We start from the raw sequence: 25446 nt of genomic DNA, 5'->3' as shown, positions 1-25446 counted from the left end.
TGAAGTCAGACACCGAGAATCCAAATGGATCAAAAGAAACAGAAACATTATTGTCAGTAGTGAGTTGTCGCACAGAAATTAAGTTTTTAATAATTCGCGGAGTGTGCAAGACATGATTGAGTGCTAAAGGTTTGTGAGGGGTAGGAATAGAAGTGTATCCTGAACCCTGAATTGGAATGCCCTGACCACTACCAACTATCAGTTTCTGATTTAAATGACTTAAATTAGAATAAGACGTGAGAGTACCTTGAGATGCCGCAGTATGGGACGAGGCGCCGGTGTCCATGTACCACGTGGTGTCTGTAGGAGTCAAGGACATGGTGTGCATGGCAGCAGCGATATCAGTGGGTGCTGGAGAAGCAGTAGCGGTGTAGGCCTGAGGACGCGGACCTAAAACGCCGGGTTGCGGCGGAGCACCCATGGGACGCGACCACTGAGATGTGGGGTAAGGACAAGGAGGCATGCCCCAAGGGGAAGGAGCCCAACCAGGGGGAGGAGCCCAACCCCAGGGATTCCAGGATGCTTGCGGTGGTGGGCGCCAGGGTGGAGGAGATGCAGCAGAGGAACCAGAGGAGCCAGATGATCTAGGATAACGGGAGCCACCTTTCTTCTTAGGTTTACTAGAACCACCCTGATAATTGCGAGTGTGCCCTGACCCATAACGATGGTTGGAGTGGCCCTGATCGCTGCGGTAGGTGGGGCGCTGCGGAGAGGAGTCAACGGAGGCCTGTGGACGGGAAGCAGAGGTGTGCAAAGCAGTCTGAGAGGCCGGACCGGACATCCTGGCGAGACCAGATTCCTCTAGAATCAACATGGAGCGGACCTTGAGGAAAGAAGGCAAAGGCTCGCTCTGACGGATCAGGGTGGCAACACCACGAAAAGGCTCAGTGAGACCAGAGACCAACTGAAGAACAAGACGATGGTCACTGACTGGGGCACCAACATTGCGCAACTGATCAGAGATATGTTTCAGACGCTGACAATAGGCCGAAACATTAGGAAAATCTTCCATGCGTGTGGAGATGAAATCCTGGTCGAGAGCGACAGCACGAGAGTTCTGATTGTCCTCAAACATAGAAGCGATACAGTTCCAAGTAGCCATAGCAGTAGAACCTTTTTCCATAACAGTGGAGAGAAGATCAAAGGAGATGGTGGAATAAATCCACTGCTTGACGGTAGAGTCAAGAGTAGCCCACCGAGCATAGGAAGCATCGGTGCGCGCAGGAGGCTCCAAACCAGCTTGTGGAATGATATGGTGGAGCACCTGAGTGGCGTGAGCATGAGTTTCAAACAATTCAGCCCACAGAGCATAGTGGTCCTTGTCGAGCTCGAGTTTTAAAGGAATGTTGTTTTTGATGTTAGTAACAGCAAGGGCCGGATGAAACTCGGGCTTGACAGTGGGGGACGAAGGGGCCGTAGGTGTGGCAGTGGGCGTAGGAACCGTAGTGGTGTCGCCGGTTGGAGAGCCAGTTGTCGAGTCGGAGGTAGCCATAGAAACGGGTTGGCTGGAACCGGTCCGGTCCGGGCGAGTTGGATCCTGGCGAACCGGAAAGAAATAAAATAATAATAAAAAAAGGAACTTGGATCCTGGATCGGATCCGGCTGGGCACGCGGGTCTGCTGCCAACAACAAGGGCTGGAAGCGACGGGAGGGCGTGCGGTTGAAGGCGCGAGGGACAGCGGTGGCCGGCGGGAGGGACGGCGGTGGTGGCGGGACGTCCGACGAGCCTGGAGGCGCAGAGAGTCACGCAGGCACAAGGTGAGAAGACCTGTGCAGCGTGGTGAGAGTTCTTCGATGGGAGAGGAAGAACCGGCGACAGCGAGGAAGGCCTGTGGCGGCGGCGGCGCGAGAAGGAGAGGAGTGCGGCGGCGACGGCGGTGTGGCGGGTGCTAGGGGAGAGACAGCGGCAGTGGGTGGGTTTGGAGGGAGAATTTAGGAAATAAATTAAAAGGATTAGGTCAGATTGGAAGAGGGGATCTGAACCTGCTCAATGATACCATGAAGGAAATCAATTCCGTGACTAATATTGATAATGAAATACCCTATATATACAACTTACCTAGTTGACTAACAATAAATATTAAACCCTAATTACAGGCGTAATTACAAAGAGAATAAATAATATCCTATTCTATCATTCGCGAAGTTCTCGATGAAACGACGATAGTATCCCGCCAAACCGACAAAACTTCTGATCTCCGTCACTGTCTTCGGCCGTTCCCACGACAATACGGTCTCTACCTTTGCTGGATCCACAGCTATCCCCTCCTTAGAGATCACATGGCCTAAGAATTTTACCTCTTTGGGCCAAAATTCGCACTTAGAAGGATTGGCATACAACTCCTTCTCCCTCAGCACTTGTAAAACTTGTCGCAAGTGCTCCTCATGGTCTTCAGCATTCTTTGAATAGATCAGAATGTCGTCGATAAACACCACGACGAATCGATCCAGGAAGGTATGGAAAGTCATATTCATGTAAGCCATGAATATTGCCGGCGCATTTGTCACCCCAAATGGCATCACTAAGTACTCATAGTGTCCATAACGGGTTCTGAATGCCGTCTTCTGGATATCCTCGGTCTTGACCCTGATTTGATGATAACCCGACTTCAGGTCGATCTTCGAGAATATTGTAGCTCCTCGTAGTTGATCCATCAAATCATCAATCCTAGGTAACGGATACCTATTCTTGACGGTTACCTTGCTCAATTGTCGGTAGTCGACACATAATCTCGACTTCCCGTCCTTCTTCTTCACCAATAAGACTGGCGCTCCCCAAGGTGAAACGCTTGGTCGTATGAATCCCTTCGACAGAAGATCTTCGAGTTGGGACTTCAATTCCACTAGCTCCGCAGGTGCCATACGATATGGTGCAATCGAAATCGGCCCTGTTCCCGGTACGATGTCTATAGCAAACTCAATGTCGCGCACAGGCGGTAATCCAGGTACATCGCGAGGAAAAACATCCGTGAATTCTTTCACCACTGGAATACTGCCAACTTCTGGGTTCCCTTTGCTCTCCAAGCTTAGCAAAACAGAATACTCCTGAGATCCCTCGTTCAAAGCGACGCTGATGTGATTGGCAGATAGATACTCGGAAAGATCCGAATCAGGGAATACCACTCTCTTTCGGTTGCAGTCCAAAAGACAATGATAGCGGGACAACCAATCCATTCCTAGGATAACATCTAGGTTCTTAAGAGTTAGGCATACTAGGTTAGCATGGTAGATCCTATTGTTGTATGTTATCGGACAATACATGCATGCTGAATTAGCAAGTAGAGTCTTGGCAGGAGTACCAACTATCAGATCGAAGCTCAAAGCAGTAATAGGAAGTCTTAATCTGATTGCACAATCTCTAGAGATAAAAGAATGCGTTGCTCCGGAATCAAAAAGTACGGATAGAAGATTACCGTCAATCCCGCAGTCGCCTCTAATCAGTCCATCTACCCCCTCAGCATCTTCACCATCCATGGTGTAGACTCTCGCCTTTGCAGCAGGACGCTTTCCTTGAGCAGTGTTGACGGTTGGCTCCGCCTTTGGTGCCCTGCACTGAGCAGCAGTATGCCCCAACTTGTTGCAATTGAAGCATTGAGGCCTCGTGTCGGGACAAGCACGAGCAAAGTGCCCCGGCTTCCCACACTTGAAGCACGTCAGTTCCCTGTTCTGAGTTTGACCTCCAGAACCTCCAGCAGCACCCACCATGGGCCGGTAAGATCCTGATGCAAACCACCCTCTACCAGCAGGACGCTGATACGGCCTCCTGTTCTGAAACCTTCCCTTGTTCTGATTATTCTGAGAGCCCGACCTCATCGGCCCTCCAGTTCCAGCCCGGTTCAACCTCCGGTTCTTCATCAGCTCCACTTCAGTGGCTTTCTCCACCACTGATTGGAATCGCATGATTCCCAGTGGCCTCACTGAGTCCTCAATATCCGGCCTCAGTCCATTCACGAAGCGCTTGCACATGTAGCGCTCGTCAACATGATCATTAAAGAATTGGAAATGCTTCGCCAAAGACTCCAGCTTCGAAGCAAATTCCGGTACAGACATACCTCCCTGACGGAGTGTCAAAAACTGCGCCTCCCTCTCATCCCGGGCACTTGTCGGAAAATACTTTTCCAAGAACGCGGTCCGGAACGAGTTCCAGTGGATCTCTTCATGGTTGGCTTCCATGATTCCCCTGGTGCCCTTCCACCAGTATTCAGCATCTCCTAGCAGAAGATAAGTCGCCATGCCCACCTTGGCACCCTCAAAAGTTTGCAGAACACCGAAAATCTTCTCGATTTCCTGGATCCAGAGATCCGCTGCGTCTGGATCAGTACCACCAGAGAACTTTGGTGGGTTTTGCCTCCTGAAGTCATTGAGGCCTTTGTTCTGGTCCAGAGTTATCTCTCTCTGACGTTGATGCTGTTCACGTGCTTCTTCAGTAGCACGCCTCATGGCATTATCATTTGCCTGTGCTGTTATCGCTTGGGCCTGCGCTGTTACCGCTTGGGCCATAGTGGCCATCATCTCAGCTAGCTGATTAGTATTCACCATGTTCTGTTAAAGGAAGCAAACAGTCAGCACTCATCATAAGATAGCATCTAGCATCACTATACAATATGAGTAAGCAATAACTTCAATCAATTTTTAAGCGAAAAATCGCTTGCAGACAATCAATTTTCACTCTTTGCAGAGTCACACAACCTAGCACAGAAGACCTATTCCCCAACAACTCCCGAAAGACTCGACCGTGCTCTGATACCACAATGTAACACCCCGATTTCGGTGGCGTCACTTTAGTAACCAAAAGTAAACTTAATGCGGAAAAACGTGAAATATTTTTTTTTTCGATAATAACTAAGACAAGACTGAATTAAATAAAACCCAAAAGCGAAAAGCAATAGAATTAATATACAATATATAAACAGCCCCCGCTGTAAGTAGCAACATCATCACGAGTGAACCTCCAGTGACGGGTAATAGAAGAGTAGCGCCCGTAGGCAATATATACAAACCAAATGAAAAGGGTGAAGTACCCGCAACACCATCCCTCAAAACTGAGAATCAGCTGACCCAATGGCCTGAAAATAAGACCTCCTAAGTCCAACCAACTCTCTGTGATTCCCGTAAGGAAACCACACAAAAAGCTATAGGCGGATCTACCCTGTCCCCTAAGTAACAAATGAAGCAAGACTGTCAGAGCTAAAACTCTACTCCTACACTAATCCTAACTCGAGGAGCTCATACCAACACTCAAAACTATGTGCTAGCATGATCGTCGTCTGAATCAGAATCCAGAACGACCAAGTCTACTAACCCTATCCGTCCTCCCCTCGCAACCGCAGTGCGCTCCGACGCTGGACTCACGGGCTTAGGGCCCGAACCCTGATCATCAATGATCGCAACAGAGGGTGCACTAGACCCTGCCGAAGGCACTCCCACTGGAATCTCCTCTGAGGGATCCTCCTCCTCTGAAGATGACGGTGGCGGCGGTGCTCCTCCGAATCCTGGTCCGCAGTGAACGCCTGGTGGCAAGTTGAAGCTGATAGAGCATCGCCTCAACACTCCTGACCTCAAGAGTCCTCCACTGTCCACGTGATCCTCCATGATACGCCCCGAATACGTCGCTCGGTGGCTCGCGGGGTCAACCACCCACGACCCGGGGTCGTCCTGATCGATCATCTCATACCTAATCCCCCCCGAAGGGTGGACCATGGTGTACCAGTCCGCAATATTCATCTGACAAAAGGCGTTGTCCGCCAAAGCACACACAGAAGACGCGAGGGTCAACTCTAAAGAACTATGTAGATAATAAACCCAATAGGTACAATTAATAGATAGCCACTTAGGCTTATAACTAGAGATATCATTCCTAGGGTTGCATGTTCCACAAAATCATAACGACAATAATAACAATTAGCATGTTCCAAGTAAGTTTATCAAATAGCAACCACACTCATCAACTAAGTCAGTATGCATGTTGCGTGATATGTATGCAGGTTAACCCAGTCAACCAATATGAAATCCGGAACGGATGGACATCATCGGATCAGCCCTTCACCAGCCACGGTGGTGCCATTTCGGCCCGTGATGTCTCTTACTCCAACAGGGGTAGTCAGATCAACAGTAAACCCGTAGGTCTGCCATTTCGGTCTGCTACAAGAGACGTCTACAAACGCTCTTTCACGGCATTCCGGGTCTTATGACCATTTTGGAAACCGACGAGGTCCAGAGTACGTCCTGTGTTAATACCTCATTAATGTTGCATGTATGCAAAATGATTAGTCAAACAACGTCTCCGACCTCACTCGACACGTCGCCACGTGTTCTAGGGAAGTTAAAGTCTCTAAAAGCTTACCCTAAGGTAAAGTCGATTCTGCGACCAAAAGACACACTTCATAACGACACATAGCTGCTCCAACAGCACCACAACACACGTTGCTCCAACAGCACAATAACACACGCTGCTCCAACAGCACAACAATAAACGCTGCTCCAACAGCACAACATCAAACGCTGCTCCAACAGCACAACGACAACATACTCAACACTTGGATCCTACGACACTCCTCGTTTTCCAAAATTAAGATTTCACTTCCAATGCCTTCCTTCGAGGTTGTTATCATTACTTAAAGATTTAGAGGTTATTTAAGGTCTTATGAGTTTTCTTTATAAAATAGATTCCATTTTGTCTTATCGCAAGTCTTATACATTTGCAGGATCTCCCAATCCCAAGTCGCTTCCAGAGGATGTCTCGATCCACTAAACAAAATTAAGGCCCGAACCTCGTTCGTCCTATCAAACTTTCTCAAAACTCTCAAAATAAAATCGGCATGACCTGCCCGCTATTCTCACCATTCAGAATCTCAGATTCCAGTACAGAGCATATTTAAATCATCACAATCAACAACATGTCATATATCAATAAATCGCATCATAAACACTTAGCACTCAGCATATAAAGCATGCACCACACATCCTAGATTACCCACATAGCACATAGCATGTAAGACAATCTCAAAAACATTCAGTAGATGCATCATCTACATTGTCAGCCGAAGCCTCAGAAAACATTTTTCAATCACACACAATTCCAATGCATAAACAGTAAACAATGTCGAAACATCGACCCTAAGCATTAACTAGCGATTCAGTGAGAAGCCCTCACCTGAAGGTTCTCCAGTATGATCGTCAAGCGCTTCCTCGCACTCAAAGTGTTGTTCCTCAGAGAAATCCTCAAAAGCACCTTTACAACAAAATCACAGAATACTATAAGAATCTATCGAAAACTAAGTTATCGATACTTACTAAGGTTACTCGAAGTAATCTATACTCTAAGGTACGATAATCTAGCGCGAAAAGACAAGTTTTCGGAAAAGGAAATTTCCTCCTCCCCCCTCTAATAGGCTCGGCCACTTTTCACAATTAAGGGGCTCGATTTTTCTTCGATCAAACTTGGTTCCTATGCTTTCATAAGCCGTAACTAAGGGTATTCTGAACTCGGAAAAACTATCGGATCAAAAACTGTCGCAGGGGTATTTTGGTCATGATTTTTAACTTAGGATTTTCAAAACTGAAATCCCAAAAATAAAATTTTGCAGGGACGTCACCAACGACGTTTATGACAACTTATCCTACTAGCACTAAGCTAAGGCGATAGTTTTCAGCCTAAAGGTTGGAACTTTACTCAAAAACTACATAAATGGGTATTTCAGGCTAGAATTGATTCCGGCGGAATTCCGGCGACATAACGGAAAATCTAATCCGGCAGAAGTGATCTTGGGCACATATAGAAGAGGTTTAGAATCAGAAATGAAAGATTCAGGATAGTTTTGCAAAAACCCATAAACTATCCACTCAGAAAACTCTACAGAAAAGCTATGGAAAAAGCGATCGGAGGTAAGGATTAGCGACTATACCTCGAAGCCTTGAAGCAGCAACTGATTGATCGACGATCAAGCAAGGTTTGAACAAAAACTCTTCTTCCTTCTTCCTTGTTCTTGGCCGCGGGTTTGAAGAGAGAAAATGGAGGAGAATTTGAGTTTTTCTTCCTTTCTTTGCTATATATAGAAGGTGGAAATTCGCGGGAAAATGAAAGTTTCGCGAATCTGATTTTTCCGGCGTCATTCTCCATGAATTATTAGATATGTTTTGGCAAAAGAATTCCAAAACTATAAAGAGGTCTCCTTGTATTTTTGGCAACTAAAGCATAGTCGGTATAAAACTATTTTACCCGATAAGTTGCTTTTTGCATCGAATGTCGGAATAGAAAACTTCCTTCGGAAGAAAGATTGAAATCATCAAGAGAAATGGGTGTACGCGTGTAGAATATTCATTTGAAGCTCTGAATAGATAAAGTCCCCATAGTCGGGTGATTCTAGGGTTTTGAAATACCAGGGATTCGGTTTCGGCAAACTTCCGATGATTGGAATCGGACGTTCGTAGATCCTAGAGTTTCGCCTCGAAACGATTGTGATATATGGAAGAAGAGAAATTCTAACATTTCTCTGAAGATTTTTGGAATTAACTGCCATCGTGCCTAAAAGTGAAAATTAGCTATATACTAGGGTTTATGACCTAGGTTTAAGCGTAAAACGTTCGTGCTATAACTTTTAACGATCATAATGAAATCCTTGAACTTTTCCTGAATTTTCTCCTTCATAAATATATTTCATTTAATAAACTTTCGTTCAGGTTTCCCTTCACATTACATCAACCCTAATCGTGAATAAGAAGTTTATTCACTTAGCATAAACTTAAAAACTCGGGCCTTACAGAGTCCAGAAGCAGAAGGTACAAAGGTCAGAGGATCCAAGCTTCCCTCTGACTCTGATCACCAAGCTTCACAAGTTCCAACATGAAGCGTCGCTCTGATCAGAAGTCTACTAGGATAAAAGTCATGTCATTATCCAAAGTACAAAAGCAATTGTACCATTCCTGACGACCTTACCTAACTTATTCACCAGCAGCAGAACCTGGAAAACCCAGATCTTCCCTCCAACGGTAGCATTCCATGCAAACTTCCAAACCTTAATCCTTGGAGTATATAAAGAGGCTGAAGATGAAAGATGCCGCCTAAGAAAGCTCACGCGATATTCAAACATTTCTCTTAAGCAATCTTTCTTCATATTGTACTTATTGTGTTTACCATTAGCTTTCTGAGAAGCATTTCTTTGTAAACCCAAACTTTTAAACAGTTGTTTGTTTTTCCTTAAGGAGACCAAGGTTGGTCGGATCCTTGAGAAGACTAAGAGAGTGAATCCTAGTGATAGCTAAGTCATTGTATTATTAGTCACTTTGCAGGTTGCAAGCGCAGTTGTAACAAACTCTGATTAGTGGATTGCCTTCATTCTAAGAAGGAAGAAATCACCTTAACGGGTGAACTGGATTAGCTTGAGGGATTTATCAAGTGAACCAGGATAAAATCATTGTGTGCTTTCCTCAACTCTTATCTTAGCACTTTTATCTTTGGTGTTTGAAGAGATTTGTTAAAATCTAAAGTGGGAAAAGTTTTAGACTGAAAACGCTATTCAAACCCCCCTTTTCTATCGTTTTTCATACCTTCAATTGGTATCAGAGCGCAAGTTATGATTACCACACCTAACAGTGTTCAGTGATCCGGGCCGGTGTGAAAAACTGAGATGACTGCCACCATTGAAGCGCAAAAAGATGTCTACAGTGCAAAGCCTCCTATGTTCGATGGTCAAAGGTTTGAGTACTGGAAAGACAGGATCGAAAGCTTTTTTCTGGGCTTTGATGCAGATCTCTGGGATATTATAGTGGATGGCTACGAGCGTCCAGTTGATGGTGATGGCAAGAAGATCTCCAGAACAGAGATGACTGCAGAGCAGAAGAAGCTTTACTCACTGCATCATAAAGCTAGAACTATTCTTCTCAGTGCTATTTCTTATGAAGAATACCAAAATATTACAGATCGTTAGTATGCTAAGGGTATCTTTGATTCCTTGAAGATGACCCATGAAGAAAAAAAGAAAGTGCAAGAATCAAAGGCGTTGTCCTTGATCAGAAAGTATGAATCCTTCCAAATGGAATCCAGTGAGTCCATTGAGGATATGTTCTCCAGATTTCAGTTGCTCATTGTTGGAATAAGACCCCTCAACAAAAGTTACACCACTGCTGATCATGTCATGATGATTCTTAGAGGTCTTCCTGAAAGTTGGATGCCTTTAATAACTTCCTTGGAGCTCACAAGAGATGTTGAGCAGATGAGTTTGGAAGAACTCATAAGCATACTGAAGTGTCATGAACTGAAGCGTACTGAACATCAGGATCAGAAGAAGAAGTCTACAGCCTTGAAATCCAAATCTGAAAAGGCTAAAGCTCTCCAAGCTGAAGAAGAAGAATCTGAAGAAAACTCTGAAGATTCTGATGAAGATGAGCTAACCTTGATCTCCAGAAAGCTCAACCGCATCTGGAAGAGGCTCTGGAAAGACTAAAGGAAAGAATGAATCCTCTTCTGGTCAGAAGAAGTCTTCATCAAAGGAAGTCACATGCTTGGAATGCAAAGAATCAAGGCACTACAAGAGTGATTGTCCTAAGCTGAAAAAGGACAAGAAGCCAAAGAAGCATTTCAAAGCTAAGAAATGCCTCATGGTGACTTTTGATGAATCATAGTTAGAGGATGTTGACTCTGATGGAGAAATTGTTGAAGGACTCATGGCTATTGTCAAGAACAAGGAAGCAGAGTCAAAAGAAGCAACTAACTCTGAATCTGCATTAGAGGAAGATCCAGACTCTGACGATGAAAATGAGGTATTCGCTTCTTTCTCAACCTCTGAACTTAAATGTGCTTTGTCTGATATCATGAATAGATATAACTCTCTCCTAACTAAGCATAAAAAGTTGAAAAAGGATTTCTCTGCTGTTTCTAAGACTTCTGCTGAACATGATAAAATTATTTCTGAGTTAAAAGAGAATAATCATGTTTTAGTAAACTCTAACTCTGTGCTTAAAAACCAGATCATTAAGTTTGAAGAAGTTGTTGCTTGTGATGCCTCTGATATTAAAAAAGAATCCAAATATGAAAAATCTTTTCAAAGATTCCTAGCTAAAAGCGTAGACAGAAGTTTGATGGCTTCAATGATCTATGGCGTAAGCAGAAATGGAATGTGTGGTGAAGGTATGAAAAACGGTAGAAAGGGGGGGGGGGAGGGGTTTGAATAACGTTTTCAAGATAAAACTTCCACCTTAAAGATTTTAACAAATCTTTCGAGAACTAAGTGCTTAAGATAAGAGATAGAAAAGCACACAAGGATTTTTATCCTGGTTCACTTGATAAATCCCTCAAGCTAATCCAGTCCACCCGTTAAGGTGATTTCTTCCTTCTTAGAATGAAGGCAATCCACTAATCAGGTAAGTGTTACAACTGCACTTGAAACCTACAAGTGACTAAAAATTACACTGACTTAGCTCACACAAAGATTCACTCTCTTAGTCTTCTCTAGGATCCGATCAACCTTGATCTCCTAAAGGTAACTAAACAAACTGTTTAAGAAAGAATGTTTACAAAGGATTTGCTTCTGAAAAGCTAATAGTAAACACAATGAATTCAGATGAAAGAATGCTTAGAAGGTTTTTGAATATAGCTTGCGCGTGTGTAATTCTTCAAACCGCATCTTTCAATCTTCAGCCTCTATTTATACTCCAAGGATTAGGGTTTGAACGCTGCATGGAAATGCTACCGTTGGAGGGCAGTTCTGGAAATTCCAGCTTCTGCTGTGGCTGAGAATGTTAGGTAGGTCGTCAGGATAGTACATTTTCTTTTGTACTTGGATAGTGACTTGACCTTTAAACCTAGGAGACTTCTGATCAGGGGAATGCTTCATGTTGGAACTTGTGAAGCCGGTTGATCAGAGTCAGAGGGAAAGCACAGATCCTCTGACCGTTGTATCTTCTGATTCTGAACTCAGAGTGAAGTACATGGTCTTCAGAGTTTCTTGCTTCTGGACATCAGAGTTTCCACTATTCAGCTTCTGGATCTTCAGAGTCTTCTACACCATCAGAACATCTGAACCTTCAGAGTTTCTTGGTTGTCAGAACTTCTGGATCTTCAGAACTTCAAGTGACTGAGTCCATATCAGAGCTTGTATAACTTCAGATCTTCTGAAGCATTTCTACTGTTCAGAGTGAACATAGATGTTGCGAAAGCGTTGCTTGGGTCACTCTTTATGCACAGTGCTTCTGATTTGTGCGATATTGAATTGAGGTCAGAGCCTGTAAATAGCACACTCAGAAAAACACGTTAGAGTACCATAATTGTTCATACTAAAATGTTAACTTGTAATCATCAAAACATGGAGTTGTACTTAAGGTAGGGAGTTAATGCAGGAGAAGAACGTTTACCACCGACCACAGGAGTAAAGAGAACTTCAGTTACCAAGGACTTAACCTCGAGAAACTGTAGGAGAAATAACTTCCAAGGAGAGAATGAAGCTTATATAAAGCGATTTAGAATAGGGTAAGCTTCACAACTCGATCAATTCCATAAAAAGGAAATGACATCATACATGGTTGCACTGGAAGAGCTCAGAAGGAAGGCCTTCGAGGAGGACATGTTCCTTAACATCCGGCACCCTGATGGTACACGAACAATACATGAGCTGACGAAGACATTGCTTGAAGAGGACCTTTGTCCAGAGCTAGAGAAGGATCTGAAAGAATTTCTTGCCTTTGTGGAGGAAATTCAAGAACTCAGCCAGCTTGAGCTGAATCTTCTGGAAGAAAAGGAGACAGTGGAAAGAAGAATCAAGACTATAGAAGATAGTCTGGAGAAGACCGAGCTTAGCATCAAGCTAGGCAATATAGAGTATGCGCTTGAGCGGCTGGAGAAGGAGAAAGCAGATCAACGCCGGGAGTGCAGAAGAATGAGGAAGGATCCTCCATTCTAGTTGTAGGGAATAAAGAAATGTATGATGTAAAAACATAATTTATCATGAATAAAGAAAAGAAAGTTTGCTATCACAAAGTTATAGATATATATATATGTATGTGCAATGATAAACGACAACGAATCAAAGCATAGCAAATAATGTAACTTAAACAAAATAAAGTAAAAATAAAATTAAAATTAAATTAAGTTAAGAAGGAAAACGAAGAAATCCTAAGACTAAGGCTTGTCAGAGCGACGCAGAAGCTCTTGAAGAATGTGCTTCATGTCCATCAGTAGAGACTCATGAGTATCGAGACGTTGTTCCATGATATCGAGTCTGGAAGAGCTTGACTGTGTGGAGCTAGAAGGAACATTCTGAGCAGATTGATGAGCTGGAATGGAATCAGAAGCAGCAGGAGTGAAGACCACTGGTGCAAGAGCTTGGCATCTAAGGGCTTCAGCTTCAGCTTCAAGTCTCTCAGCTTCTAATCTTGCTTGTTCAGCTTGTGCAGCTGCTTGACGTGCAGCTTCTTCTGCTTGCTCTTTCTTTCTTCTGGCCTCTTCAACAGCTTCAAGTAGCTTATTTCTTTGCTGTTGTTCATGCAGAGCCACTCTCCTTGTAAACCGCTGCCTAGCAGCCTCAATCCTCTGATCCCTTTCTGCAGTGAGATGACTCATCATAACAGGAATCTGAGCAACTAACCAAGTACTCAGACTATTCCATTCTTCAGCAACAGAGTCAGCATTCTCACTCAGGTCAGTGTGACCTTGCACATTGCGTAGCATCAATGAAGCTTCATGATTAAAAACATTAATACACTCAGAGAGAGAGGTTGGTCTGAGGTATGTGTAGGGAACAATGGAGAGGTTGGTTTCAGGAGAGGTTGGGTGGTTGCTGCTGTTGGCCTCAGAGGCACCTTGAGGAGAGCCAATGTCAAAGGTTTAGACATTTGGTTCAGAGGCTCCAAGGTGTGGTTCAGAAGTTTCAACCAGAGGATGTGGTGATCTAACCGAAGAGTGGTTAGACACAGAGTGTTCTGGTTCTGGTTGAATGAGCTCTTGATGAACTGGGTCAGGTTGAACTTGTTGGGCTAGAGGGTCTGCTTCATGCAAAGGGTAAGCCTGGATAGGATCATCTGGGTCAACTAGACGTTCTGGTCTAGGTCCAGGGTATCTCCTAGGGCTTGGTACTGTAAGGTAGTACTCTGGGATGACAGACACTTTTTCTTTCCTGACTTCCATAAATTTACGAAGTGACTCAGAGTTGTTGGAAGGTGAGGAGTCAGCAACGTTGGTAGGGAATGATACAGGAGTATAGGCAGTTAAGGAATATGTATCAGTGGTTCTAACAACCGGACGTTCTGATGCTCTGGGGACAGAGTGATCAGACGTTCTGGGTTCAGGTTCAGAGGGTTCAAGAATAATGGGTTCTTGTTGGATGGTAATGGGAGAGGTTGGTTCATCTGGACGTGGAGTCTGAAGCATATTCCACATATGGACTTCTTGTTGGGAAGGTTGGAAAAATGAAGACCTTGGGGAATTTGGTGGAGATGTGGTTTGGGCAGCCGGTTGAGACTCTGGGATAGTAGTGAGTTGGGTGGATGTGCGTTTAAGGAGGGTAGAAATGGGGAGTGCATCAATAGAATTTAAATCATCATCAGATTCAATGATAGCAGACTTACTTGATGTACGCACGGCAGACCGAGTCACTCTGGCAGAAGTCTCCATTCTGATGACTGCAGCAGCAGGTTCCACACGTGTAGGCTTCTCCACAATTTTGACTTGTTTCTTCTTCTTCTTCTTGGGAGGAGAAGGACCATCTTCATTATCACCATCATCACCATCATCTGGCCTGTTGGTTTCATCATGCTTTCTCTCAGGCTGGTCAGCCTTCTTCTTCCTCTTCAGAGGAACATCAGACTCCTCAGAAGATTCTTCCAAGACCATCTTCCTCTGAACTTTCCTCTTGGGAGGAGAGTCAAACTCTTGAGCTGGTGGCAGTCGTCTGAAGAACTCATCCACATCAATCTCATACCCTTGTTGCTTTAGATCATCAATGTAGCACAAAATTGCTTCTGGGTTGTCTGCTTGGGTCCACAGAGGGAAATCATTCAGAGGCACCCTTCTTTGCCTTACTTCATCAGAAGTATCTTCATGAGCAGGGGCTATCTTCCTCTTGACCAATCCCATCTTCTTCAAGGATGTGGCTGTGAAGACATTACTGACGATTGTAGACAGATCCTCTGTGCATCCTGCCTTGATCAGATCTTCTACGAATTTACTCTCAATGAAGAGATCTGAAAGCAGTCTCCCAAAGGGGATGTACTTGATGGCAGACTTGATGGAGGCAGTGGTTCTGGACTTCCTGATGCATTCTTTCAGGTAAGAGAACAAGAAGAAAGGGAGGCATATCTTCTTCTTATCCTGAATGAAGAATAGCATTGCCTTCTGGCAGAAATTGATATAATCAGGAGAGCTACCCTTTGGCCTCTGATTGATGCAGTGAAGCAGAATCTTGTGCCAGATTCTGAGCTTTGGATGAAGATCCACCACCTTGTAGTCGCTCTTGCCTGGTTTGTAGGTGGTGTAAAGAGCCTTATTGGTTTCATCCTTGGTTCTGGGTTTCAGCTTCGATTCTGTCAGTTGAAATCGATACCCAGTTCCAGTGTTTGCACCCAGCAGATTCACAATGGATTTCTCAGTGATGATTATCCTCCTTCCAGCAATGTAGGAGACCACTTGAGTGTCATCGCAGTCGGCATGCTTCCAGAATTCCTTGACCAATTTGTCATAAATTGGACCTCTAAGCCTGTTGAAGTACTCTTCCCATCCCTGAGCTTGAACTTCAGAACGCAGGTCATACCCATTTGCAGCTATATTGTCCAGGTCGAATCTCCATTCAGCAAGCACTTGGAGTTCTTCCGGAGCATAAACGCAGTGAACGGCACAGCCCCGTTCTGCGATTAGAATCATCTTCTCTGACGCTTGACCTTGATTTGGATTTTCAGGACCCAATTGGCCTATAGCTTGACCTACGACCATATGAGGAAACTTGGTTGCATCGGCAGCTTCAGTTCTAGTTTGTCTCACCATCTTGGAGTCGGTTGAAGGTTTTGGGTTGAAGGTGAAGGATGAATAGAGAGAGAGAGAGATCGTGGGTAAGAGGTTTTGAAAAACTGAAGAGAGAAAGTGTAAAACCGTAAGTGTAGGGGAACGTGTGTGTATAGTGGGTTTTGACAAATAACCGTTGTTGATTCAAAAAGCAATTTAAAATCAACGGTTAAAAACTAAAGATAGATAGTAACAGTAAATACACCTATCACACGCAGGAGATTAGCACATCAACACTCATTACAACAGATTGTCAGCACGGGCACAAGGAACTATGTATCATAGATACTGAAACACGTTTACTGTCTCAGCTTCAGAGTCAGCACCAATGGGTACATAAACTCTGATAGAGTTACCTTCTGGACTAGACATATTCTGATGAAGAAGCATCATAGTCAGAGGTTCTGATCCATCTTCATGCTGGACAAAAGTCCATATTCAGATTTTTCAGAATGAAATTAAATCTAGGCTATCCTCGGCTAAGGGCTTTGTAAAGATATCCGCCCATTGATGGTCAGTATCAACAAACTTCAGAAGAAGTACGCCCTTTTGTACATAATCTATAATAAAGTGATACTTTACCTCAATGTGCTTTGCCCTTGAATGTAAGATAGGATTCTTACTCAATGAAATTGCAGCAGTGTTATCACAATAGATTGGGATATTGCTCTCAAGGATTTGATAATTCTCCAGCTGATGTTTCATCCAGAGCATCTGAGTGCTGCATATTGCTGCTGAGATATATTCTGCCTCTGCAGTTGATAGTGCAATGGTTGATTGCCTCTTGCTTGCCCATGAGACTAAGTTGCTTCCCAGAAATTGACAATTTCCAGAAGTGCTTTTTCTCTCTGTTCAATCTCCAGCATAATCAGCATCACAATAACCTGAAAGCTTATACTCTGATGTTTTCTTATACATCAAGCCAAGGTTAGTGGTGCCTTTCAGATACCTTAGGATCCTCTTAACAGCAGTTAAGTGGGTTTCCCTTGGATCTGATTGGAAACAAGCACATAAATGAACACTAAACAATATATCTGGCCTAGATGCAGTTAAGTATAGAAGTGATCCTATCATACCACGATAGAGCTTCTGACAAACTTTACCACTTGCATCTTCTTTCTCCAGAATGCATGTAGGATGCATTGGAGTCTTGGCCACTGTAGAATCCAGCATATTGAACTTCTTCAGAAGTTCTTTAGTGTACTTGCTCTGATGGATATATGTTCCTTCTGGTGTTTGATCAACTTGTATTCCCAGAAAGTACTTGAGTTCTCCCATCATGCTCATCTCAAATTCAGCCTGCATCATCTCAGAAAATTCTTTGCATAGAGATTGATTAGCAGAACCAAATATAATATCATCAACATAAATTTGCACAATTAAGATATCATCTTTGTAAGTTTTGCAAAAGAGAGTTGTATCTACTTTACCCCTTACAAACTTATTCTCCAGAAGGAATGAGCTGAGTCTCTCATACCATGCTCTGGGAGCTTGCTTCAGACGATAGAGTGATTTCTTCAACTTTAAAACATGGTCTGGGTTCTTCTCATCCTCAAAACCTGGGGGTTGATGAACGTAGACTTCCTCTGATATGTATTCATTTAGGAAGGCACTCTTAACATCCATCTGATGTAGAATTATGTTGTGATTCACTGAGACGGAGATCAACAGTCTGATTGCTTCTAGTCTTGCTACTGGAGCAAACGTTTCTGTGTAGTCTATTCCTTCTTGCTGGCTGTAGCCTTGAGCAACTAGCCTTGCCTTGTTTCTGACTACATCTCCTTTCTCATTCAACTTGTTTCTGAACACCCATTTTGTTCCAATTACATGGACACTTTGAGGCTTCTTCACTAGGCTCCAAACATCATTCTTGGAGAATTGATTCAATTCTTCTTCCATGGCCAGAATCCAGTCCTTGTCCTGAAGAGCTTCATCAATTGACTTGGGTTCAATTAAGGACACCAATTCTTTCAGACTAAGCAGGGTCTCTTTAGAGGGTCTGAAGGCTGATCTGGTTCTGACTGGTTCATCTTTGTTGCCCAGAATCAATTCCTTAGGATGTGCTGCAGTGATTCTGCTCTTCTTCTGAGATTGTGAACCAGAGGGACCAGCTTCTTCTGGTTCATCTTCCTCTAGCTCAGCTTCCTCTGGAGCTTTGCCTTTGTCAGAAACACTTATACTTAAATCTGCAAATTTCTCAACTAGCTTTGACTGGTCAGAGTTAAGCTTATCGTCAAATCTAACATGAATAGATTCTTCAATTGTTTTAGCATCAGTATTATAGAATCTAAAACCTTTTGATCTCTCAGAGTAACCAAGTAATAGACATTTAGAAGACTTAGCATCAAATTTATGCATTCTATCCTTAGTATTAAGAACATAACAAACACAACCAAAAGGTTGAAAGTAAGAAATGTTGGATTTTATGTTCTTCCACAATTCATAGGGAGTCTTATTCAGAATTGGTCTCACAGAGATTCTGTTCTGAATGTAACACGCTGTGTTTACTGCCTCTGCCCAAAAGTGCTTAGCCATGCCAGTTTCTTGGAGCATGGTTCTAGCCATCTCCTGAAGAGTTCTGTTCTTCCTCTCAACAACACCATTTTGTTGAGGAGTTCTAGGACAAGAGAAATCATGTGCAATTCCATAGGAATCAAACAGACTCTCAAACTTGTCATTCTCAAACTCTCCACCATGGTCACTTCTGACACGCACAATCCTACAAGCCTTCTCGTTTTGCACTTGGGCTATGAAGGTAGAGAACACAACATGAGACTCATCCTTGCGGTTAGAAACTTTACCCATGTCCAGCGGCAATAGTCGTCAACAATGACCATCCCATATCTCTTGCCACCTATAGACTCAGTTTTCACTGGTCCAAACAGGTCGATATGCAGAAGTTCCATCGGCCTTGAGGTTGAGACAAACATTCTTTGCCTTGAAAGGGACTTTTGTGAATTTGCCTTTCAAACATGCTTCACAAAGAGCATCTGAAGCGAACTTCAGAGTGGGTAAGCCCCTGACAAGGTTTAGCTTGCTCAGTTGAGAAATCTTTCTCATACTGGCATGCCCTAACCGTCTATGCCATCCCATTGCTCTTCATTAACAGACATAAGGCACTTCACATTCTGAGCCTCCAACTCAGATAATCTGATCTTATAAATGTTGTTCTTCCTCTTGCTGCTAAATAGAACAGAGCCATCGATCTGACTTACAGCCCGGCATGACTTTTGATTAAAGATAACATCATAACCCTTGTCAGCTAATTGACTTATAGACAATAAGTTATGAGTTAAACCCTCTACCAATAAAACATTGTCAATGCATGGACTACTATCTACACAAATAGTACCAGTACCAACAATTTTACCCTTTTCGTTGCCACCAAAGCCAACTTCACCCCCAGGCTTAAGTTTTAGCTCTTGGAACATACGCCTTTCTCCCGTCATGTGACGCGAGCATCCACTGTCCAGATACCATGACTGGTGTTTCAGTGGAGCTATCAAGGATATCTGCAACATAGATAATCTTATCCTTAGGTACCCACTTTCTGGGTCCTCTCTTGTTAGTTACCCCAGAGGTTCTGATCACCTTGGGTTTCTCAACATGATAATGTAAAGGAATTTTTGCAAGATATTTAGACATGGTGAAAGATCCCTTTTTAAGAGGAGGTTTAGCAACTTCAGCAGGTAAAGGATCAGGTAAAATGGTACCAGAGGGAACAAAGCATTCATACAAAGATTTAGCTTTAGGCATAGAAGGCTCATTTCTAATTGGTTTAGAATAGCCAATGCCACGCATTCCATTTCTGCTTACGCCATAGATCATTGAAGCCATTAAGCTTCTATCTACGCTTTTAGCCAGGAATCTTTGAAAAGATTTTTCATACTTAGATTCATGCTTACTATTAGAGGCATCGCAGGCAATAACTTCTTCTAACTTAGCAATTTGTTTCTTAAGCACAGAGTTAGAATTTACTAAAGCATGGTTATCATTTTTCAAATCAGAAATGATTTTCTCATGTTCAGAAGGAGTTTTAGAAACAGCAGATAAGTTCTTTTTCAACTTCTTATGCTTAGACAATAAAGAGTTATACTTATCCATGATATCAGACAAAGCATGTTTCAGTTCAGAGGTAGAGAAAGAAGCGAATACCTCATTTTCATCGTCTGAGTTAGGATCTCCTTCTGATTCTGAGTCAGAGTCAACATCATCCTTTGACTCTGCTCCTTTGTCTTTGACAATGGCCATGAGTCCTTGGACTTCACCATCAGAGTCAACATCCTCTGACTCTGATTCATCAAAAGTCACCATCAGACTTTTCTTGGTCTTGAAGTGCTTCTTTGGCCTCTTGTCCTTCTTTAATTTTGGACAGTCACTTTTGTAGTGCCCTGATTCCTTGCATTCAAAGCATGTGACTTCCTTAATTGAGGACTTCTTCTGACCTGAGGATTCAGACTTTCCTTTGGCCTTTCCAGAGCCTTTGTACTTGCTCTGCCTGTGCTTCCAGATACGGTTGAGTCTTTTAGAGATCAGAGTCAGCTCATCTTCATCAGAATCTTCTGATGCTTCTTCAGATTCTTCTGCTTCAGCTTGAAGAGCTTTTGACTTCTCTGCTTTAGCCTTCTCAGATTTGGATTTTAAGGCTATTGACTTCTTCCTCAGATCTTGCATCTCTGAGCGCTTCAGCTCATGACACTTCAGTATGCTGATGAGATCATCTTAACTCATACGCTCAACATCTCTTGTGAGCTCTATTGAAGTCACCAAGGGCATCCAGCTTTCAGGAAGACTTCTGATGACCTTTATGACATGATCTTTTGTTGTGTAGCTCTTGTTGAGAGGTCGTATTCCAGCTACAAGCAACTGAAATCTGGAAAACATTTCTTCAATGGACTCGTTTGGCTCCATGATGAAGGATTCATACTTTTGGATCAAAGACAATGCCTTTGATTCTTTGACTTTCTTGTTTCCTTCATGAGACATCTTCAGGGATTCAAAGATGCCTTTTGCATACTAACGATCTGTAATCTTCTGGTACTCTTCATAAGAAATAGCACTTAGAAGAATTGCTCTAGCTTTGTGATGTTGTGAGTAAAGCTTCTTATGATTTGCAGTCATCTCTAACCTTGGGATCTTCTTGCCTTCTTCATCAGTTGGACGCTCATAGCCATCCACAATAATATCCCAGAGATCTGCATTAAAACCCAGAAAGAAACTTTCAAGTCTATCTTTCCAATATTCGAACCTTTGACCGTCGAACATGGGAGGCTTTGCATTGTAACCATCTTTTTGAGTTTCACTGGTGGTAGCCATCGTTTTTCACACCGGCCCGGATCACTGAACACTGTTAGGTGTGGTAATCAGAACTTGCGCTCTGATACCAATTGAAGGTATGAAAAACGGTAGAAAGGGGGGGGGGGTTGAATAACGTTTTCAAGATAAAACTTCCACCTTAAAGATTTTAACAAATCTTTCGAGAACTAAGTGCTTAAGATAAGAGATAGAAAAGCACACAAGGATTTTTATCCTGGTTCACTTGATAAATCCCTCAAGCTAATCCAGTCCACCCGTTAAGGTGATTTCTTCCTTCTTAGAATGAAGGCAATCCACTAATCAGGTAAGTGTTACAACTGCACTTGAAACCTACAAGTGACTAACAATTACACTGACTTAGCTCACACTAAGATTCACTCTCTTAGTCTTCTCTAGGATCTGATCAACCTTGATCTCTTAAAGGTAACTAAACAAACTGTTTAAGAAAGAATGTTTACAAAGGATTTGCTTCTGAAAAGCTAACAGTAAACACAATGAATTCAGATGAAAGAATGCTTAGAAGGTTTTTGAATATAGCTTGCGCGTGTGTAATTCTTCCAACCGCATCTTTCAATCTTCAGCCTCTATTTATACACCAAGGATTAGGGTTTGAATGCTGCATGGAAATGCTACCGTTAGAGGGCAGTTCTGGAAATTCCAGCTTCTGCTGTGGCTGAGAATGTTAGGTAGGTCGTCAGGATAGTACATTTGCTTTTGTACTTGGATAGTGACTTGACCTTTAAACCTAGGAGACTTCTGATCAGGGGAATGCTTCATGTTGGAACTTGTGAAGCTAGTTGATCAGAGTCAGAGGGAAAGCACAGATCCTCTAACCGTTGTATCTTCTGATTTTGAACTCAGAGTGAAGTACATGGTCTTCAGAGTTTCTTGCTTCTGGACATCAGAGTTTCCACTATTCAGCTTCTGGATCTTCAGAGTCTTCTACACCATTAGAACATCTGAACCTTCAGAGTTTCTTGGTTGTTAGAACTTCTGGATCTTCAGAACTTCAAGTGACTGAGTCCATATCAGAGCTTGTATAACTTCAGATCTTCTGAAGCATTTCTACTGTTCAGAGTGAACATAGATGTTGCGAAAGCGTTGCTTGGGTCACTCTTTATGCACAGTGCTTCTGATTTGTGTGAGATTGAATTGAGGTCAGAGCCTGTAAATAGCACACTCAGAAAAACACGTTAGAGTACCATAATTGTTCATACTAAAATGTTAACTTGTAATCATCAAAACATAGAGTTGTACTACTCGATCAAAACTTGATCCTACATGTGGCATTAGCTATTCTGGACCCAGTAGAAATGAGCCTCCTATGCCTAAGGCTAAACCTATGTATGAACATTTTGTACCCTCTGGTACTATATTGCCTAAACCATTGCCTGTTAAAGTTGCCAACCCCTCTCTGTAAAAGGGAACTCTCTCGTTAAATGTCATGCTCAAATTCCTTTACATTATCATGTTGAGAAACCCAAGGTTGTCATAACCTCTGGGGTAACTAACAAGAAATGACCCAGAAAATGGGTACCTAAGGATAAGATTATCTATGTTGCAGATATCCTTGATCGCTCCACTGAAACATCAATCATGGTATCTGAACAGTGGATGCTCGCGTCACATGACGGGAGAAAGGCGTATGTTCCAAGAGCTAAAACTTAAGCCTGGAGGCGAAGTTGGCTTTGGTGGCAATGAGAAGGGTAAAATTGTTGGTTCTGATACTATTGGTGTTGATAATAGTCCATGCATTGATAATGTTCTGTTGGTAGATGACTTAAATCATAACTTATTGTCAATAAGTCAATTAGCTGACAAGGGTTATGATATTATCTTCAATCAAAAGTCTTGCAGGGCTGTAAGTTAGATCGATGGCTCTGTTATGTTTAACAGCAAGAGGAGGAACAACACTTATAAGATCAGATTATCTGAGTTGGAAACTCAGAAAGTAAAGTGTCTTCTTTCTGTTAATGAGGAGCAATGGGTATGGCGTAGACGGTTAGGGCATGCCAGTATGAGAAAGATTTCTCAGTTGAGTAAACTTGACCTTGTCAAGGGCTTACCCACTCTGAAGTTCTCTTCAGATGCTCTTTGTGAAGCATGTCAGAAAGGCGAATTTACAAAAGTCCCTTTCAAGGCAAAGAATGTTGTTTCCACCTCAAGGCCGTTGGAACTTCTGCATATCGACCTTTTTGGACCGGTGAAAACTGAATCTATAGGTGGCAAGAGATATGGGATGGTCATTGTTGACGACTATAGCCGCTGGACATGGGTAAAATTTCTATCCCGCAAGGATGAGTCTCATTATGTGTTCTCTACCTTTATTGCCCAAGTGCAAAACGAGAAGGCTTGCAGGATTGTGCGTGTCAGAAGTGATCATGGTGGAGAGTTTGAGAATGACAAGTTTGAGAGTCTGTTTGATTCCTATGGAATTGCACATGATTTCTCTTGTCCTAGAACTCCTCAATAGAATGGCTTTGTTGAGAGGAAGAATAGAACTCTTCAAGAGATGGCTAGAACCATGCTTCAAGAAACTGACATGGCAAAGCACTTCTGGGCTGAGCCAGTAAACACAACATGTTACATTCAGAACATGATCTCTATCAGACCAATTCTGAATAAGACTCCTTATGAATTGTGGAAGAAAATAAAGCCCAACATTTCTTACTTTCATCCTTTTGGTTGTGTCTGCTATGCTCTGAATACTAAGGATAGATTGCATAAGTTTGATTCTAAATCTTCTAAATGTCTATTACTTGGTTACTCTGATCGTTCTAAAGGCTTTAGAATTTATAATACTGATGCTAAAACTATTGAGGAATCTATTCATGTTAGATTTGATGATAAGCTTGACTCTGATCAGTCAAAGCTAGTTGAAAAGTTTGCAAATATGAGTATAAATGTTTCTGATAAAGGGAAAGCTCCAGAGGAAGCTGAGCGAGAGGAAGACTCTCCAGAGGAAGTTGGTCCCTCTGATTCACAACCTCAGAAGAAGAGCAGAATTGTTGCCTCTCACCCTAAGGAGTTGATTCTGGGAAACAAAGATGAACCACTCAGAGCCAGATCAGCATTCAGACCATCTGAAGAGACTCTGCTTAGTCTGAAAGGATTGGTATCCTTAATTGAACCAAAGTCAATTGATGAAGCTCTTCAAGACAAAGACTGGATTCTGGCAATGGAAGAAGAATTGAATCAATTCTCTAAGAATGATGTTTGGAACCTTGTCAAGAAACCTCAAGGCGCTCACATCATTGGAACCAAATGGGTTTGCAGAAACAAGCTGAATGAAAAAGGAGATGTAGTAAAAAACAAAGCAAGGCTAGTTGCTCAAGGCTACAGTCAGCAAGAAGGAATAGATTATACTGAAACATTTGCTCCAGTAGCAAGATTGGAAGCTATCAGACTGCTGATCTCATTCTCAGTGAATCACAACATAACTCTTTATCAGATGGATGTTAAGAGTGCCTTCCAGAATGGATACATCTCAGAGGAAGTGTATGCGCATCAACTTCCTGGTTTTGAAGATGAGAAGAACCCTGACCATGTTTTCAAATTGAAGAAATCTTTCTATGGTCTGAAGCAAGCTCCCAGAGCATGGTATGAGAGACTTAGCTCATTCCTTCTGGAAAATGAGTTCGTAAGGGGTAAAGTAGATACAACTCTCTTTTGCAAAACTTACAAAGATGATATCTTAATTGTGCAAATTTATGTTGATGATATTATATTTGGATCTGCTAATCCATCTCTTTGCAAGGAATTTTCTGAGATGATGCAGGCTGAATTTGAAATGAGTATGATGGGAGAACTCAAGTACTTTCTGGGAATACAAGTTGATCAAAAACCGAAGCAACTTACATCCATCAGAGCAAGTACACAAAGGAACTTCTGAAGAAGTTCAATATGACATAATAAACGATTGCTAAGACTCCTATGACATCTTTCTCATGCTGGCATGCCCTAACCGTCTATGCAATACCCATTGCTCCTCATTAACAGAAAGAAGACACTTCACATTCTGAGATTCCAACTCAGATAATCTGATCTTATAAATGTTGTTCTTTCTCTTGCTGTTAAACAGAACAGAGCCAACGATCTGACTTACAACCCTGCATGACTTTTGATTGAAAATAACATCATAGCCC

At 42.7% G+C, this 25446-nt stretch overlaps 1 protein-coding gene across 1 annotated transcript; it reads right to left on the bottom strand.

The window, feature by feature from the left end:
• Positions 1–716: 716 nt before the first annotated feature.
• Positions 717–1492, bottom strand: LOC130735920 (uncharacterized). The gene is made up of 2 exons (XM_057587793.1): positions 775–1492; positions 717–727 (listed from the first exon to the last, which is right to left on the bottom strand). Exons 1-2 carry the CDS (start codon positions 1490–1492, stop codon positions 717–719), a joined length of 729 nt encoding a protein of 242 aa, XP_057443776.1.
• Between the last annotated feature and the right edge of the window lie 23954 nt (positions 1493–25446).

The sequence above is a fragment of the Lotus japonicus genome, chromosome 1 (assembly GCF_012489685.1).
Source record: "Lotus japonicus ecotype B-129 chromosome 1, LjGifu_v1.2".
NCBI classification, from domain to species: Eukaryota; Viridiplantae; Streptophyta; class Magnoliopsida; order Fabales; family Fabaceae; genus Lotus; species Lotus japonicus.
This window is presented reverse-complemented; position numbering and strand designations above follow the sequence as displayed.